This window comes from Periophthalmus magnuspinnatus, chromosome 23, assembly GCF_009829125.3.
Source record: "Periophthalmus magnuspinnatus isolate fPerMag1 chromosome 23, fPerMag1.2.pri, whole genome shotgun sequence".
Taxonomy (NCBI): domain Eukaryota; kingdom Metazoa; phylum Chordata; class Actinopteri; order Gobiiformes; family Gobiidae; genus Periophthalmus; species Periophthalmus magnuspinnatus.
The window spans coordinates 1,722,241-1,740,697 of record NC_047148.1 but is presented as its reverse complement, the minus strand read 5'-3'; the positions used below and the strand labels follow the sequence as shown (position 1 = coordinate 1,740,697).

At 38.6% G+C, this 18,457-nt stretch overlaps 1 protein-coding gene across 1 annotated transcript in view; it reads left to right on the top strand.

Moving 5' to 3' along the window:
• Positions 1–18,457, top strand: part of LOC117391649 (cingulin-like protein 1) — a 33,499-nt gene that overhangs the window by 13,239 nt on the left and 1,803 nt on the right. Inside the window, exons 2-16 of the mRNA XM_033989509.2 lie at positions 3,851–3,886; positions 4,808–5,077; positions 7,056–7,154; positions 7,704–7,859; positions 7,945–8,049; positions 8,256–8,314; positions 8,420–8,567; positions 9,140–9,244; positions 10,651–10,803; positions 11,723–11,890; positions 12,251–12,424; positions 13,131–13,220; positions 13,822–13,905; positions 13,990–14,108; positions 18,052–18,160. Of these exons, the coding sequence (XP_033845400.1) occupies positions 3,884–3,886; positions 4,808–5,077; positions 7,056–7,154; positions 7,704–7,859; positions 7,945–8,049; positions 8,256–8,314; positions 8,420–8,567; positions 9,140–9,244; positions 10,651–10,803; positions 11,723–11,890; positions 12,251–12,424; positions 13,131–13,220; positions 13,822–13,905; positions 13,990–14,108; positions 18,052–18,160 (1,842 nt within the window). The 5' untranslated portion in view covers positions 3,851–3,883. The remainder of the gene's footprint in view (positions 1–3,850; positions 3,887–4,807; positions 5,078–7,055; positions 7,155–7,703; positions 7,860–7,944; positions 8,050–8,255; positions 8,315–8,419; positions 8,568–9,139; positions 9,245–10,650; positions 10,804–11,722; positions 11,891–12,250; positions 12,425–13,130; positions 13,221–13,821; positions 13,906–13,989; positions 14,109–18,051; positions 18,161–18,457) is intronic.

The following is an 18,457-nucleotide window of genomic DNA, read 5'->3' as shown; positions in this document are numbered from 1 at the left end:
GTCAATTGTTTAATATAGGACCTTTAACATCACATAATTGAAATTCCTTGATCAAAGTAAACACAAAGGATCCATCAATTTCCCAAACTGGAAGCCTTCAGGAGACTGGGACATATAGTGAATATGTGGATGTTATGGAGTGCTTTATTAACTTGACAGTTTTACTCATTTTGGATTATATCATAGATTATTTACCTCATCTATGCAATGGCTGTGGTATACAGATGACTGGGAATTGTGCCTAAATGAATAAACAGAAAAAGCAACTAAAACTTCAGTTTTAGTTTTCCTCGTAAGCAGCCATATTTGTCTTGATATGGACTGATCATGCACACACACCTGTCAATCATCGCCATCTAAAATCGGGGAGATTCACTGTGACGTAACAAACTGAAAAAGTGTGTATTCTGTGGATGTCAGGCAAGTTACTTAGGGAAATTAAGGCTCAAGCAACAATGCAAAATGTTTATAACTTAAAAGGTACTTATCTATGAATATGTTTCTTACATTATAATGAAAAAAGATGCAAATTAAGTTCCTTATGGGTGAAGTAATACCATTATTCAAGAGTTGCAATAAGCACCTTTTTAATAACAGACCAATTTTACTATTGTCACAGTAACACCTCCACGAACAAGCAGCTATTGGACTACCTATCAGAAAAGTTACATAGCGCACCTTTAAGCAATATCCCTCTTTTTTCAAGTACAAATCCACCTTCCCACTGTTCTAATGCCACTGTTCCTTTAGAACTTGGGAAAATGTTTTGTCTTTTCTTATTTGCACATGAGTACTAGCACACGCTGGAAAAACAACTTGGGTCAAGGCCTGACAGCAGCTGACCACATCAATGGCACAAGGTGCAAGCTGTTTTTTCAGCTACTCTTTATGCAAATGAGCCATGTGGTTTAAGTTTTGTTTCTGTAAAACGTAAACAAATATGTGCAAAGCTGTTTAAACACATTGTAATATAAATTAATATATAATATTATTAGTAATTTGCCGCAATGTATAACTTGTAAATTAGTGTTTGTAAATTATTTGCAGTTTGATCTGCACGTGAATTGTGGGATGCCTCAAAGCTCCTTGCTGCTGGTCAGGAACCTCCCAAAGTTCCTATGCTAAAAAAGCAATGTCTCCTTTCCTTCCTAGCTTTACTGATTAGTTCGGGTGGTCTATGCTCCTTATGCATACTTGTGTGAGTTTATTATTGTAGCAGTATTCATAGTATAATATTAGTCTTAGTTATTACACTTATACTGCTGTTGCCTCATCAGAAACACACCTGGAGTTGTTTTTTTTTTAATTCGTACTTATTTTATTAATCCTAAATTGTCATCTCTAAGCATTCCATTTGCTTTTGACCAGTTTTGCAAAATGGAAGCCCATAAACCATCACCAAATTAATTTTATGGCCAAATTGTGTTGGCAAATAATGCATGGCTTTATTAGGCTCTATTAGCATAGCATTCACTGGAGATTTGTTTATTTTTCCATTTTTTATTCTCACTACTGACAGCACAGAGCGCTCTAATGCCTAAAAATAAAAACATTCATCCATCCATCCATTTTCTTCTGTTGTGGGGGCAAACTCCCATGAACCCTCAAGGACCCGATGGAGAGTATAGAGCTGGTCCAGTGTTCCACAACCGGGACGAAAACCACACTGCTCCCCCTAAATCCAAGGTTCGACCATCGGTCGGATTCTCCTCTCCAGTACCCTGAAATAGACCTTACCAGGAAGGCTGAGGAGTGTGATTCCCCTGTAATTGGAGCACACACCTCCAGTCCCTCTTCTTATACAGAGGGACCACCACGCTGGTCTGCCAATCCAGAGGTACTGTCCCCGACCGCCACACGATGTTGCAGAGACGTGTCAGTCAAGACAGCCCCACAACACCCAGAGACTTGAGGTACTCAGAATGGATATCCTCCACCCCCGGAGCCTTGTCACAGAGGAGCTCGCCAACCACCTTGTTGACTTCAGCCAGGGTGATGGACAAGTCCACCTCTGGGTCCCCAGTCTCTGCTTCCTCCTTGGAAGACGGTGGGATTGAGCAGATCCTCAAAGTATTCCTTCCACCATCCGACACAACATTCCCAGTCAAGGTCCTCTTCCTTCTTCAGCCTGATGACATCCCTTACTTCCGGTGTCCACCACCGGGTTTGGGGATTGCTGCCGCGACAAGCACCGCAGATCTTACAACCACAGCTATGAGCAGCCGCATCGACAATAGAGGTGGCCCACTCAGACTCCATATCATCCCCCGGGATCAGGGAGAAGTTCTCCCGGAGGTGTGAGTTGAAGACCCCTCTGACAGAGGGCTCCGCCAGATGTTCCCAGTAGACCCTCACGATGCGCTTGGGCCTGCCTGGTCTGTCCGGCTTCCTCCTCCGCCAACGGATCCAACTCACCACCAGGTGGTGATCGGTTGACAGCTCAGCCCCTCTTTTCACCTGAGTGTCCAAGACACGCGGCCGGAGATCAGATGACATGACAACAAAGTTAATCATCGACCTCCGACCTAGGGTGTCCTGGTGCCACGTGCACTGATGGACACCTTTGTGCTCGAACATGGTGTTTGTTGTGGACAAACTGTGACTAGCACAGAAGTCCAATAACAAAACACCGCTCAGGTTCAGATCAGGGAGGCCGTTCTTCCCAATCATGCCCCTCCAAGAGTCACTGTCATTACACACATGAACATTGAAGTCCCCCAGGAGAACAACGGAGTCCCCGGTTGGTGCACTGTCTAGTACCCCTCCCAGGGACTCCTAGAAGGCCGGGCACTCTGCACTGCTGTTCGGCTCATAGGCCGACAAAACAGTGAGAGACCTGTCCCCGACCCGAAGGCGCAGGGACGCAACCTTCTTGTTCACCGGGGTGAACTCCAACACGTGGCGGCTGAGCTGTGAGGCAATGAGCAAGCCCACACCAGCTCGCCGCCGCTCCCCAGGCCCAGTCCAGGCCCTCTCAAGGAGTTGGGTTCCAGAGCCCAAGCTGTGCGTGGAGGTGAGACTATATCTAGCCGATAACGCTCAACCTCTCGCACAAGCTCAGGCTCCATCCCCCCCAGCAAGGTGACATTCTATGTCCCCAGAGCTAGTCTCCATGTCCGGTCCGGTCGTCAAGGTCCCCACCAGATCTCTCTGCACTTTAATAATAATAATAATAATGCCTTACACTTGTAATGCGCTTTTCAAAGCCTCTCAAAGCGCTACACTATAGTCATTATTCATTCATTTCCACACTTGGTGATGGTAAGCTACTACTGTAGCCACAGCTGCCCTGGGGAGACTGATGGAAGTGAGGCTGCCAATCTGCGCCATCGGCCCCTCCGACCACCACCAATCATTCACGCACACACCACTTTCATACTTCCCCTCATGGCTCCTCCTGCAGGTGGTGGGTCCACGGGAAGATGGCCCCACGTTGTTCCTTCGGGCTGGGCCTGGCCGGGCCCCATGGGGAAGGGCATGGCCGCCAGGCGCTCGCTGCCAAGCACCCACCCCAGGCCCGGCTCCAGGGTGGGGCCCCGGGCAACATAACTGGCCTTGTTATTTTCAAAAAATCGAAATGTCTAAATTCCTCATTAGAAACAGAGGTGTAGTTTATAACGTATATTTTCCAAATGCAAAGATTATAAATTAGGAATGCTAACGTATTGTAATGTAATGTATTGTCCCCAAGAGATCATTTATCTCAGCCCATACTTGAAGCTGAATAATAAAGAATACACGCAATGACATGCACACAAAACCTTGTCAAAGTAGTAGATGGCTGTGTTTTGGTCTTTTTTATTTATTTATTTTTTTATTTTAGTAATTTTCTTTTTCTTATTTTCAACAGCTTCTTCAGGGGCCTTTAACAAAGCACAACAACATGGTATGTAACTTCTAAAAAAAAAAGTCTCACTCCATAACGCAAGTGAAATCCCTGCTCAAAACAGACTAACTTATCCTTTTGCTCTGCTCTGATCCAGTATACTAACATGACTTCTATTTAATAACTACTTCTTATTATGGTAACATTCTGCTGGTAATAAGAGCCTTACACCTATAAAATTTTCAGTTCAACTTTCCTAACCTCTCTGCTTGACCTTAAATTTTCTATATTTTCTCAATCACTTATTGTTGCTCTGGTTTTAGCTCTGAACTTTGTACGATGTTAGCTCATCAACTTCACTTAGCATCAAAAACAATACAGCACCATAAAAACCTGAAACCTGAATATAGGTCAGTAAATAACACCAACAGGCCAGTGCTTCCACTTTTTCTGTATGTGTATTGCTGCCATTGGTGCAGTGCCAGCCCTAGCTTTTTGGCACCCTAGGTGAAATTTCTGATGATGCACCCGTGCCCACACCCACAGTAATAAATAGTCTAAAATTTCGTACTTTTGCCAATACCTTTATAGCCATTAGTCCATGAATAATGGGCCCTGAATTAAATTCTGCATTGATTTTGTAGCAGTCTATTTTAAATGCAGGGTGGTCTGGGGTTCCCTCAGGAATTTTCTGGCAGGTTGAGGGTGCATAGTTGGCTCTAATAAGGTTAATCAACTTGTGATGTACAGGGAGGAATTCCACTCCAGAAATTGTATAATAGTGATTCTAATTATGGTGATTTAGTCTACACACAAATTATGTATATTTTTCCAGTAAATGACAAAGTGATTCTGTCTGGGGTTTTTTTTACATTATTTTAGATTATTTTGTTGCTATCCTGACAATAAATCCATGTTTCCAATCTTCAATATTGCTTAGTTTATTTTGTTTTTTACCATTTTATATTCTGTCTCTTATAGGAATCTGAGCAGCACAACAGTACTGATGATGGCCCAGTAACACCTCAGCCCATGTCAACCAGCCAAAATCCCAAATATCAACTGTTTCTTAATAATGATCTGAAGACCAATGGCACAGGCTCCAGAGAGCAGGACATTAACAGTGGTGGAATAGCAGGGGGTGAGAATGGACCCAGACCCCGCTGGGAAAGCACCAGGTTGGGACCTACTAACTACAGAGGGTCCCTGGAATCACTTACGTCACGGGACTGGGACACCCCGTCAGACCGAGTGAGAAACAGTTCTACTTTATTTTATAACTGTTTGCAGTGGTCCAAATTTATTCCTCACATTCTTAACACATTCCTAGCACCCAGATTATTATCCATGATGAGTTTATGTAGTTGATTTAGTTTTTTAGTTGTTTTAAAATCTGAATTTTTCATCTTTAACTTCAGCCTGCTCCAGTCCACTCTCACCTCTTGCGATGCGGGCTTACAAAAACTGCCATGAGGCGCAGCACTTTGCTTATCTGCAAAGAATTTGAAGAAGTGTTTCATCCAAGAAATCTTCAGTAAATATGTCTGCATTTAAGCAGATGCTGGCCAAAACATAGAACAGGGCTATTTATTACATTCATTGTTCTCAATAATATTATACATGCATGCTCATGCATGAGCTCATTCACTTTTCCTGGTGCAGTGCTAGCTCTTCTCAAGCCATGAAGTCACCTCTATACAGTCTATGGATAGATTCCTGCTGCTGGTGGAATCTATAATTCCAGCTCCATGTGGGATTTGTAAAGCACAGTTGTCCATAATGGAGTGTTTTCAGGAGTTTGCATGGCGCACACCCAACTGCACTACAAATTTACACACTCAATACAGAATTCAAACCATCAGTCAGAATCAGTGGTTGACCTGCCCATGACTGCTATATTTCAAAATGCTTCAATTATGTCAAATTCTTAAAAAAAAAAAAAAAAAAGCATACAAAAGCAAAGAAGAAGAAGAAGAAGAAGCCCTGGAGAAGACCCAGGACACGCTGGAGGGACTATGCCTCTCGGCTGGCCTGGGAACGCCTTGGGTCACCAGAGGAGCTGGAAGATGTGTCTGGAGTGGGGGAAGTCTGGGAGTCCCTGCTCAGACTGCTGCCCTCACGATCTGGCCCTGGATAAGCCGGGATGCACATTTTATTCATCATCTTTCACTCCCGAACACAGGAAATCTGTTTTCTGTCGGCTTTATTTTAGTCCCCTTAGATCAGGGGTGTCAAACACATTTTCACAGAGGGCCACATGAGCAAAATGGCTGCCCTCAAAGGGCCAGATGTAAAATAGATGTAACTACTTTAACTTGTTAATTAACCGTTTCTGTATTTATTACTTATTCAGGTTTCAAATATTGCATATTCATTTGAATAGATGTAAAAAAATATGCCTGTGTAATGACATATCTCTTAATAAAATTAGACCATCATACCTTTTAATTTACCATGTTGAGGGCCACATAAAATGATGTCCAGGGCCACATTTGGCCCCCGGGCCTTGAGTTTGACACATGTGCCTTAGATCTTCTGGCTCACAGGTTGACGTTGTGATTCCTGCTCCTACAGAGGAATACTGTTGTGTCATTGGGCAGGACACATAACTTGCCTCTTCCCACCTCACCCTAGTATCTGCATACACTGGTGTGTGAATGTGTGATTGAATGGGTGAATAGTTCTTGATGTAAAGCCATTTGATTGCCTTGTAGGTAGAAAAGATCTATATAAACTATAGAAAAACTATATATGAACTATTGAAAGCAAATTTGCACCAACCATTCATAGTAAAATGGAAATGAGCAGTGTGGTTCAGGTTCAGTAGAGATTTTCAGATGTTTATACTTTATACAGCAGTTGACGTGTATATGACAGGTTTTCATGTTTTTTATAATTATTACTTAGTTTGATAGGATAATGCATTTGGTAAATATGTATCACTTGCACAGTAATAAAATTGAAAAGAAAAGTACAAAATTACAGGAAGTTGGCTGAGGTATAAAAGTGAAAGCACTATGTCACAACACAGACAACTCCATCTAAAATACAGGGACAATTTACAAGCAAGGAAGGGATTTTTCTGACAGTTTAAACCTTCATTTGAAATTTCAAGTATAATTGTTTATTATGTTTTAGTGAAATTAGTTGTCTGACCTATCATATGCACTTTATTGAACTCATTTGCAAAATTATGAATATTAATATTATGGCCTTTTTTGTGGCACAGGGGGGTATTAGTGATGGTTCATTGCGAGTCTTCAACAGTCCCTACTCCACTACTGCCTCCATGGACTATAATCCTACATTTCGGATGTCTGAATATAAGGTCAGTCTGCTGATTGTTTTCAGTCATTTATAATTGTTTTGTCCTGTTACACATGCCTTGCTATCAGAGAGGTAATTACACAGCAGATGTCATACCAGGAAGGTGTTGATGATTTTCTAAATCCAAGGGGTACTCAACATTTTTACATTTGAACATTACTTTTGTTCAGAAGCGGGACATGCACTACAGGACTTTTTCTGTTCAGTAGCTTTAATTTTTTGGCCAGTTTTGTATCTACACAAATACATAAAACTTTCCAATCATGTAAGACATTTTTACAGCTGGATTTATTAATACCTAAATATTACTTTTTATTTGGATTTTTACACACTTTGAGGTGGTTATGCATTTTTTTTCCTTTTTTGTTCTCGAGGAGAAACTACACTTTTTTGCTGACTGTGTGATTCTGAACTGGCTACATTTGTGGTTTGATGCTTGTGGCTCAACTGACTAAAGCAGTCTGATTGCTGAGTCCAGAAATGATAAGAGCAAAAGAAGCAGTGAGCGATCATAAATGTTTCTTTTTGATGTCTGTGTGTTAACTTTCAGGTAGCAGGTGGTTTGTCTCCAGCTACCTCTGAGCTGAACTTGTACAACTACAATGGGCGCAGCATTAGTCCAGTACCCTCTGTCACTGTGGGTGCTGGACGGACACGCTTCTCCACTTACGAGACACTAAGACGCAAACCTGAGATCGTTCCTCCCGTAAGAACAGAAATTCATCAAATCTAAAGAGGCCAAAAATAAAATTAAAGTGAATATGTTTCTATTCATTTTGTTTCATTTTCAGGTGCTCCCTACAACGCACTATTCAGTGCGTTCCTCAACTCTGGGCAATCCAAACAAGAAAGATTACATTGAGGAGTTGACTAAAGAACTAGATGCCTGTCAAAAGGTGAGCGTTCTACATTTCTTAAAATAACAGACATAGCTGTTTATGAGGTATAAAAATGTAAAAAGAAAAAAATGTAAAAGCTTTGTTTGAGTCAGAATTTATGGATAATTAGGCTATATGTTTGAGTGAAATCAATACATGATTTCAGAGTATATCTTGTGATTGTTAGAGTAATATTTATCTGTATATGTTATATTGTTTTGCAGAGGAACCAGTTTTTGGAGGCAGAGAGTGTGGAGATGGAGAAGGAGAGAAACCAGATAAGGTCAGAAACATTTATGTAAAGGTGTTTCTAGGGTAAAAAGTTACTAGAAGACAAATAAAATGTGTGCATAAATATTACATAATAATAAACACCTTTGACAAAAAGGTTTGAAATGCGGGGCTTGCTGGTGAATAACGAAGACCTTCTGAGAACCAATACTCAACTGACCAATGAGATCAAGAGAACAAGAGAACAAATGCTGGAAATGGAAAAAGAGAATCAGGCTATGGCTGAGCGCTGTCGGGAGATGGAGGTCAGTCCTGAGTCCACTGTGCAGTCTGTTGTTATTTCATCTTGGGTTAGTGCTAGGTAGTCAGTTCTGGAGAGACAGAAATGTTAACATAGCACTGCTTATCATTTATGTGTACATTTCTGTGCTATGAACAGCCTTACACTTGGAGGGTCGAAAATGAAAGCAAAACCTATTAAACATATTAATAAGTTGTTTTTGGCGGATATCCCGCTCTCAACGTGAACATCATCGGTTGAGCGGTCAGGTCCACGGATCCACAGGTTGCCGGTGAGATTCTAACTCACACAGATGAATGATGTCGTTGTGTCCTTGGGCAAGACACTTAACCCATCTCGCCCTGAGTTTCTGTGTGCACTGGTGTATGAATATATAAAAATGTGACCATTTACCATGAAGAATTTTCAAAACAATAAAAGGTAAAATGGTGATCAAAATGTGGTTTGTGTTAGCAATTAATACCCTCTTTAATATATCACAAAGTTCAGTTGTTAATACATATAAATTTGCACTCATTTACTGAGAATTAACCTGGTCTTATATATTAAGGTGTAGTATTTTGCTGTTTTTTGCAGACTGAGGTGAAACAAGCCCGGGAGATAATGGTAGAGGCCAACAACCAAGAATATGCGTTTAATTTTCTCCAACAGTCATTGAAAAACCAGATTCAAGATGCAGAGGTAAGACACAAGTCAAACTAGCAAAGCAGATGTAGCAGGTATAGGGGAGAGTTGGCAGCTGAAATAAACAAAGTGAGACAGCAGCATTCATTTTGTGTTGTCTTGGCTTTCTGTGACTGGAGATTAACTTTATTTGTAAATTAGGTGTAACTGTAATTGTAACATTAGCATGTACACAATCAAAATTCAGCGGAGGACCATTTTACAACACAGTATAGAGCCAATGGAGAAATAGGAAGGTCAAATACAACAAACACGACTAGCAAATAAATAAATAAATAAATAAATAAATAAATATTTATTTATTTATTTATATATATATATATATATATATATATATATATATATATATATATATATATATATATATATATATATATATATATATATATATATATATATATATATATATATATATATATATATATATATATATACAGAAGCCAGACCTCCCTCAAACCGTCTCCGATGGCACCGTGTGCTGCCATCAAGTGGTCAATTTCTGAAAGTCAGAATTACAAGTGTTAATTTCTCAAAATAAAACCACCACTAATACTCATTTACAAAATGACATTAAATAAAAACAATGTGACCACACATTGTGGGCATCACACAGACAAAAAGGCCAATTTCTTTTCACACACACCTGATAACAAAATCTCTTAAAGTGGGACTTAAATAAATAAGTTGTAGCTGTAGTTAAATAAAACAGGGTGAGTGTAAGTAGTACGTTATCTAGCTGCTTCCCCTTGTCCCACATTCAGATATTTGTTATTTAGCTGAAGTTATATTATGTTTTTTGCCATGGATTTTAGGCCACAGAAAATTCAGTAATGCACTTTATATGACAGTATAAGTGGACAGTATATTTATATTGTAGATATTCACTCAAAAATATGAATGAACACACAGAAGGTAGCAAACAAAAAATAACCTCAAAATTAAAACTGCAAACAGTGATAATGGGCCCTCGTAACACTTGTGTCCGCAGAAGGGCATGTCACAGGGTGCACAGGGTATCAACCTTAACTTGACATGTGATTCAACTGGACAAAAGTGTCCATGCTAGAAAAATGTAAATAATAATAATTAAAAAAAAAATAAAATAAAAAAAAATAAAAATAAATAAATAAATAAATAAATAATAAAAAAATAAAAAAAAAAATAAATAAATAAATAAATAAATAAATAAATAAATAAATATATATATATATATATATATATATATATATATATATATATATATATATATATATATATATATATATATATATATATATAAATAAAGAAAAAGAAAAATTAAAAAAGAAAAATTTAAATAATAATAAATAAATAAATAAAAATATATATATACTTATACTTTTATACTTTTTTTTTAATGTTTATGTTTTTTTATGCTTAACTAGGAGAGCTTGGAGAAGCAGACACAGCATGCTCAGACTTTAGCAGAGAAGTTGTGGCATGCAGAAAGACAACTGGAGGAGTTTGAACTCGACAGAGACTCCAAGGAAAAGAAGACATCAGAACTTAACAGCACTGTGCTTCGACTAGAGGATGAGGTGCAGTGAAACACAACATTTGATTCAGAGATTTAGTCTTAACACTTGTATAGAATTTAATAATAATAATAATAATACTAATAATACTAATACTACTACTACTAATACTACTACTACTAATAATAATAATAATAATAAAATAACAATACATTTTATTTATAATGTACTCTTCATGAAACAAAATCCCAGAGTGCTACAATAAAAGAACATTAAAATCCTATTTGCTAAAAACTAAAAACATCTGCAGTAAGCTTTTCTAAATAAAAAGGTCTTTAAATTAGCTTTTTTTTAAAAAGTCCAGGCCCTGTGCGGCTCTCAGCTGGGCAGGGAAGCAATTCCACATTTGCGGTGCAGCTGAAGAGAAGGCTCGGTTCCCCATTGTACGGACCCTGGTGAAGGGGATCTGGAGGAGCATGCTGCCTGTAGATCTGAGGGTGTGGATTGGGGATTGGGGATTTGGAGAAATTATTGCAACAACAAGAATAGGATAATAATGAATTACAATAAGATTGGATTATTATCAAGGAAATTAAAAAATATGCTTAATAAAGCATGAAGAAAGTTTTAATTCATGGTGTGGTCCCAATGGCCAGACTGGACTGTGGACTGGGTTGTCAAGGTACATTCAACCAAGGTCATTCAATCAGTGCCCAGCCCTCTCTGTTCCTGACCAGAAACACAGTATTTAACAAGCCACAAAATGGATAACATAAAAGCATGTCTCTTTTGTTTTTTTTGTTTTTCTTGTGGTTATTACACTGAAAAATGTTGAAAAACCAGTGTTGTTACTGTGAGCAGGCTTGCATCTCCACAAACCTGACTTTTATTTGCCCTGTAGGAGGGCCTTCTTCTGCTTGTTGCCATGGACATGTTCCATGCACAAATACATTCCATGTTAATGCATTGTAGTGTTTTGTAGCTGGCAGAGGCTCTGCAGATGGCATCCCAGGCTACTGCAGAGAGGAACCTTCAGGTGAAGCTAAGAGAAGACAACCAGCAACATGTGGATGAGCTGGAAGAGAGCGTTCTGGCCAAGGATCAGGAGATTGACAAACTACAGATACTGGTCTCTAAGTTACAGGCAGAGGTAGGACATTTCTTGTACCTGTAAAAACAGATACAGATAGTTACACTAATGTCTTTCTTGCATGTAAATTGTCTTTGCATTTTGAGTGGAATTCTGGCTGTTTGCTGTATGTTCTGAGTGTTATGTGCTCTGTGTTGTATGCTCTGTGTGTTTGTAACTTCTGTGTGTTGTATGTTCTGTGGATTGTGTAGCCTGTGTGTTGTATGTTATGTGTGTTGAATGTTCTGTGTTGTATATTCTGTGTGTTGTGTATTCTGTTGTGTGTGTTCTGTGTTGTATGATCTGTGTGTTGAATGTTCTGTGTGTTATATCTTCTGTGCATTGTATGTTCTGTGTTTAAAGCCTCTTTCTTTGGCTCAGGTGTCTGGAAAATTAGTGGATAAGGAGCGCTCTTTAGAGGAGGAGATACAGCTGAGAGAGAGGCTGCAGTTGCAATGCAAACAGACAGAGCGCAGCCTTGAGGACCTGCGCATGGAATTACATACAAGCAATCAAACCCGTGATGACCTCAGTAAGCAGCTCAAAGTAGCACAGGTAAAAACACCCACACACACATACTAACAGAACATTTTGATTCAATAGATTTAAAATAAAAAATGTAAAAATAATTAGATTTTCCATTTTTCATTTTGGTTCATGGAAAGAAAAAACAAAAACACAAAAGGACTTCATGTTTTAATTGGGCTTAAAAATAGAACATTCATGTGGATCCAGTAACAAAAGTAAAAGTGTTTGTTCTTGCTTTCTTTTATTACACTTGTGAGTCACAGTAAATAACGAGGATGGAGGTGCATGCACAAGAGTGCATTCTGGTCATGGGGGATAAGGGGGTGGTGGGAGAGTTGAGGTCAGCACAGCGTCCAGGTGTAGGGCAATAGTGGTCCATATGGAGAGCACTGAGGTTGGGACAGACTGAGGCTGTCACTGCAGGTTGTATAAACTCTCTTAGATCAAATAAAACCCATAAATGTCATTATATGACATAGTATTAATTTTATAAGAAATCATTTAAGAAAATATGTCACTTAGAAGATTTTGGTTGCATTATTAGAGTAATAATATTCTAAAACAGCTGCGTGTTTGCAGGATTTCTTCTTCCTGAAAAACATTTTGAGCTAACAAAAAGTTTTGTGAATGTGAAAAATGTTTGTTAGAAGTACACATTTATACTTAATGAATGAGGCCCATTGAACCTGGAAGGAAGATTCTCTTATCCTGAATGTTTATTTTCTATTTTCAGGAGAAGATAATTGATCTTGAAACTGATCTGGAGGAACTGCATGACAGTGAGCAGCGATGGGCCTCCAAGCACAAGAGAGCCATTGAACAGGTAAGGCAGTGCAATCTATTTTTTATGAAAGAAACAACAAAATTGTACATTAACCATTTAGAAAAAAAGACTTCCTGTGCTTATGTGTGTACTGGTGAACTATTGGGATATCAATTGAATTGGCTTCCAGTCTTTTACTTTCATTGTTATTTCAGTAGGAGTAAATCCCTATTCAGAACAATTCAGTCAGTCAATTAAATATAAAATATACATAGGTTTCTGTGCTTGTGAGGACATTGCATTGACTTACATTAATTTCTCTGAGAGTGATCATAACTTTAACCATAATTAGGACCTGCCTGAAAAAAATGAACAAAAACAAGTTAAATGTACCATTAACTTAACTTTAAACTATTGCTGTTGATCTAATATTGAATACTTAACCTCATTGGGACCTATCTCCTCAAAGCAAAAGGTCCATTTGAAGCCTATACCGATTTCAGCCTATACAATGTGATAAATAACTAAATGATTGACAAATGCATCCTTACATGACCTATGTAAACAGTAACCTTCACTGGTTCAACCCACAAGTATAGTCCCAGTATAGTCTGAATAATATCCACACACATCTAATATTACCTGGAAACTTTTGGAACAGGTGGAACAACTTCAACTCAAGTTTATTCAGCAAAAAGATCTTAGTGAACAACTGGAAATGGACAAGGAGTCACTGGTGAGACAGGTTAGTCACACGAGCACCATCTTTAAAGACAAGTTCCGTGTTCTTTTCTGCGTTACACTTTGTCAAGGCACTGTTTTGTTACAGCTGCGGGAGCTGCGCCTGGAAGTGGATGAGCTTCAGAGCTCCAGACTGCAGGAAGACGTCATCTCCAGAACTGAGTCAAGAGTCAAGGACCTGGAGAATAGCCTGAGAACAGAGGAGCGGTCAGTATTCATATGTCGTCTTTTTACATAAAGCCAAGCTATACTTCATGAAAAAAGTGTCTCAAATGACACCCCTGATAAAATGAGGAACAAGGTTGAAGGGATGATGTTGTTAATGATGTTTCTCAGTTCAGAATTAGGAGTGAGGTCATTCAAATGTACAGTGGAATACAGTGGAGTATCCCTGGAGGTGAGAATGTGGTGATTGTGGCTTTAAATATACCAGTGCCCGATATCAACCCATACAAGTGAAGAGACTATTTTAGTTTAAACACAATTTACTAACAAAATTAATCCAGTTCTGTTTTGTAACTATTATTTATTCTTTAAATAACTACAGAACGGCTTTGTATAAATACAAATATAAAACAGTGTGAGGCTTTTCTGACACTGTACTGCCTTGCACATGCGTCGCTCGCACCCGCTCTCCTGGTGTCTCTTTTGCGGTCTGTCTTCCAAATGTGACAAAGCATGTGGATAAAGTATGTGGATGCTCCCAGCCAGCAAACCAGTGGGATCAATTACCTAAAGCTGATATCCAGTTGATGAAGGTTAGATAATTCATTGAAATGTAACCCTTTTACCAAGCTACTCGTTATTATGGAGGAATAACCAATTTATATAGGACTCCTGTAACCTCAAGTTAAACCAATGGTAAAAGAGACATCTCAATGTATAAAACCTTTGTCTAGGGTAGAAGTATGATTCTAGCTTTTAAATTTAACAAATAACTCCAAGGAATATAATTATTATGACAAGAAACCAAGATGAAACGTACTTTAAATATTTCTAACTTTGTGAATATTTTTTACAGTGTTTGCTTTTACAGTGTACAAATGAGAAACACACAGTAAATACGTTTTAGACTTTTTTTTTTTTTTTTTTTGGGGGGGGGGGGGGGGGGGGAATTGTTAGCAATCAAAATAAATTTCAATAAACACTAAATTTCTCCCCAACACTATAAAGTCAGAACACGAGTGCACTGGATTTGATATTATGCTCTTGCAGTTTTTTGATGGCGCGCGTTGGAGCTCAAGGTAAAATCCAATAGGAAAATACGTGGAATAATCCTACTAGTCCGTTGTTCACTTTCAAGTTCAAATGGAAAAAGATTTATGAAGGTGGGACACAGAATCTGCTCTCCTGTCTGTCGTCCTCACACAGGTGAGTGTGCAGACTCGTGGCCACACCCTCTCTCTCCAACTGACTCCCCAGGCTGTATGTTAAGTACCACAAGTTCCCCTCGAATCCTGAGCAGTCCTCCAGAGCACGGGGAAAACTCTTCAGAGTACGCTGAAATGCGGCTTTATTTTCGTACGAGCTTTCCTTCGTTAAGTTGTTCTTGCCATTGTAGTGCAGTCTGATGTTTTCGTGCTTCTCGAACGTTCTCTTTGCTCTTTTCTCATACATGCATTACGTCATCACGTACACTCAAATCAAGTAACATATTTATTATGGGGTATTTTTAGCTTTTTAATCAATCATGAATTTTTAAATTTAAATGTTTTAACACCATGCAAAATGCATATTTAACTATTTTATGAACTTACAATATGGAAATTTTACTCTATAATATGAAATAACATATGTTCTCAAGGTGAACGAAAACAAATAATCCTAATATAGAAAATATTCAGGTTGTTACAGAGAAAAACATGTAGGATCTATCAATGTTAATTGTTCCAATAAAGAAGAGGGGTCCTGTTGAAAACCCCAGGATTGTGCAGTTCAATTATAGGGCCTGCGTATTCCTCTACATTAGTTTGTGGCATATGAGGTATTACTTAACCTGTTATATTCTATTTGCCGATTTCAGGCATATTAAACTTCAGACAGCACCAACTTTGCTTCTCAATGCTAATGTTAGCTTGTGATTGACACCAAGGTTGGCCAATAAGGTGGGGGTTGTGGGTTACTGGAGCCCTAGACAGAGAATGAATGCTACAGATGGCTAAAGGTTTACGCCACTCTCTCCCCCTTGTATAATCAACCGATTACATTAGTGACATTTTCCCCTAACAGCCAATGAGCAGCGGAGCCAGACGATGTGTCACATGCCATGATTTTCTCTAAACAGATGGAGCGCTCCATATGCGCAAAGGGAGTGAATGAATCCAGGGACTACGTGTGTAATTTGTGCGCATTTTATGCACTGGTGTTTTGCAACAGTTTTGTATTCTAAACATGATTAAACAGACAAACAAAAGAAAGTACGTGATCGAAGAAGTTATGCTGTTATGCTGGAGGCATCTCTGTCCCGGAGCGAATCATGACAAAGAGTGATTTTTCCTCGGTGGAGTAGAGGACCTTATGTTTTGATGGACTGGATGCTGTTCTTGGTAAGCATGGTTTATTCTGCTATTGACATAATTCTAGGTAAAATATATCTTATGTAATCATTAGCATTGCTTCTGTGCAAATAGTGCGCATTCAAACCATGCACTCTGGCACATTTGTGTTTAGCTGTATGAATTAGACTTCATTTGTCTATTGTTTGAAATGTGTTATTTTATTCTGCAGTTTACTTTATTGTAGGTAAAAATATAAGATGTGCACACATTAGCGTCTCATCTGTGCACATGGGTGAGGCGCACTCTGGCACGTTCCTGTGGAGAGTTACGGATCGGACTTTGTTTATTGTTGATATCTGGCAAAATATAGTTCAGACAGTGATAACTGTGCTGCCCAATGATAAATCCAAATGTTATCTTCTGATTGACACCTAATTTGACATTCAACGTTGGTTTTGCGGATCACTGAAGAACCAGTCACAATGTTTATGCTTTCTCTCACCGCTGTAGTATCAACCAATTACTACACATTACACATTAACTGATGCTTTACACATTATGGATATGTATGTGATATAATATTACTTAATCCTCTCTCAATTTTGTACTTTCTTGTTACTAATGTGCTTGTGTTTTTCCTTAGACACATGGGTGACATTGACCTCTCAGATGCGCTCATTGGCTGTTGCCAGGTTTTGCACAAAACAAAGAAATGGTACAAGACATTTTTTTGCCATTTTGTGGACATTACCTTTGTGAATGCCTTCATTCTCTAAAAGGGCACGGTAGACACTGTAGATCAGAGAAGAAGAGAAAAATCCCATAAAGGCCTTTAAAGAAACTCTTGTCTTGGAGCTGACAGAGGCAGGAGCCATCAGAACACAGCAGGAAGAAGGAAGCGGGGAGAGGCATCATCATCTTGTGTACATCAACCTGGGCGGATGAAGTTGAAGTACTCCTGTACTTCAACCTGACATGCCAAAACTCCAATGAAATGTTTAACCCGCAATATACTTCTGTGTATTGCAGTGTGTGTGTGTGTTTGTTCACTGTTTGGAGTGTATGGAATTTGTAAATATATATTTATTTTGACCCTTACCACTTGTTTTGACTCTACTTTATATACAAATATACTTTTTATATTGTGTTTTGATATGCTAAATAAATGTACATAAGTAATAGAGCAGCTAGGTGTGCAGATACAGATTCCTCTTAGTGTAATTTCAGTAGAGCCCTCCTTGATGTTTGTAGGTTGAAGCATTCAAAAGTTAATTCATTTTTTCCCAATGCTCTCCAAACATCTACATTTGGATAGGTTTGGAGAGGTTTGGATAAATCTGAATACATCAAAAGTTCCTCTGTAAAACTCCTGGATTTACTAATAATAAAATTAGTGTAAAAATCATTGTGCTCAAATTTGAAATATGAGTGGTCAACAATATTTTCAGATGAAATATAGTCTATTTTGCCCCCAGTTCCCTACTGCAGCTTTCTATACCTTCATTTTAACAAAAAAAATTTGTCGAGGATGAGAAAACTATTTCTGAAAACTCTTGGCCGTGTAACTGGCCCTTAGGTGTGAAACATACAGTGCAGGATTGAAACAGATGGTGATGTTGATCATGTGTTGTTTTTTTCTTGTCTGTGAGCAGAAACAAAGCAGTCTTGACCAACACCATCAGCAAACTAGAAAGAAAAATCACAGAGCTGACAGATCAGCTGGAAGAGGAACACCGCATCTCTACTGAGCAGAAGGAGTTGGTAATGTTTTATACAATGGACTTATTCATTTATTAAGAATTTATTTAAAGTGCTCATATTCTGTGTGTTTTCTTATCTTATAATGTTATTTCCTCATTCATTCACACATGCTTAACACACAAACCCTGCATATTTTGACTTGACTTCTCTCAAATAGAAAACACTCTGTTCCACCTTGTGATGTCATGTGGCGAAATAAAAAGTGCTTCATTGTGTTTTTAAACTCCATACACCTTCACTAAAACATGTATATTTTCACCCCTGAAATTTCTACTGAACAAAAGTAAAAGACAGGGA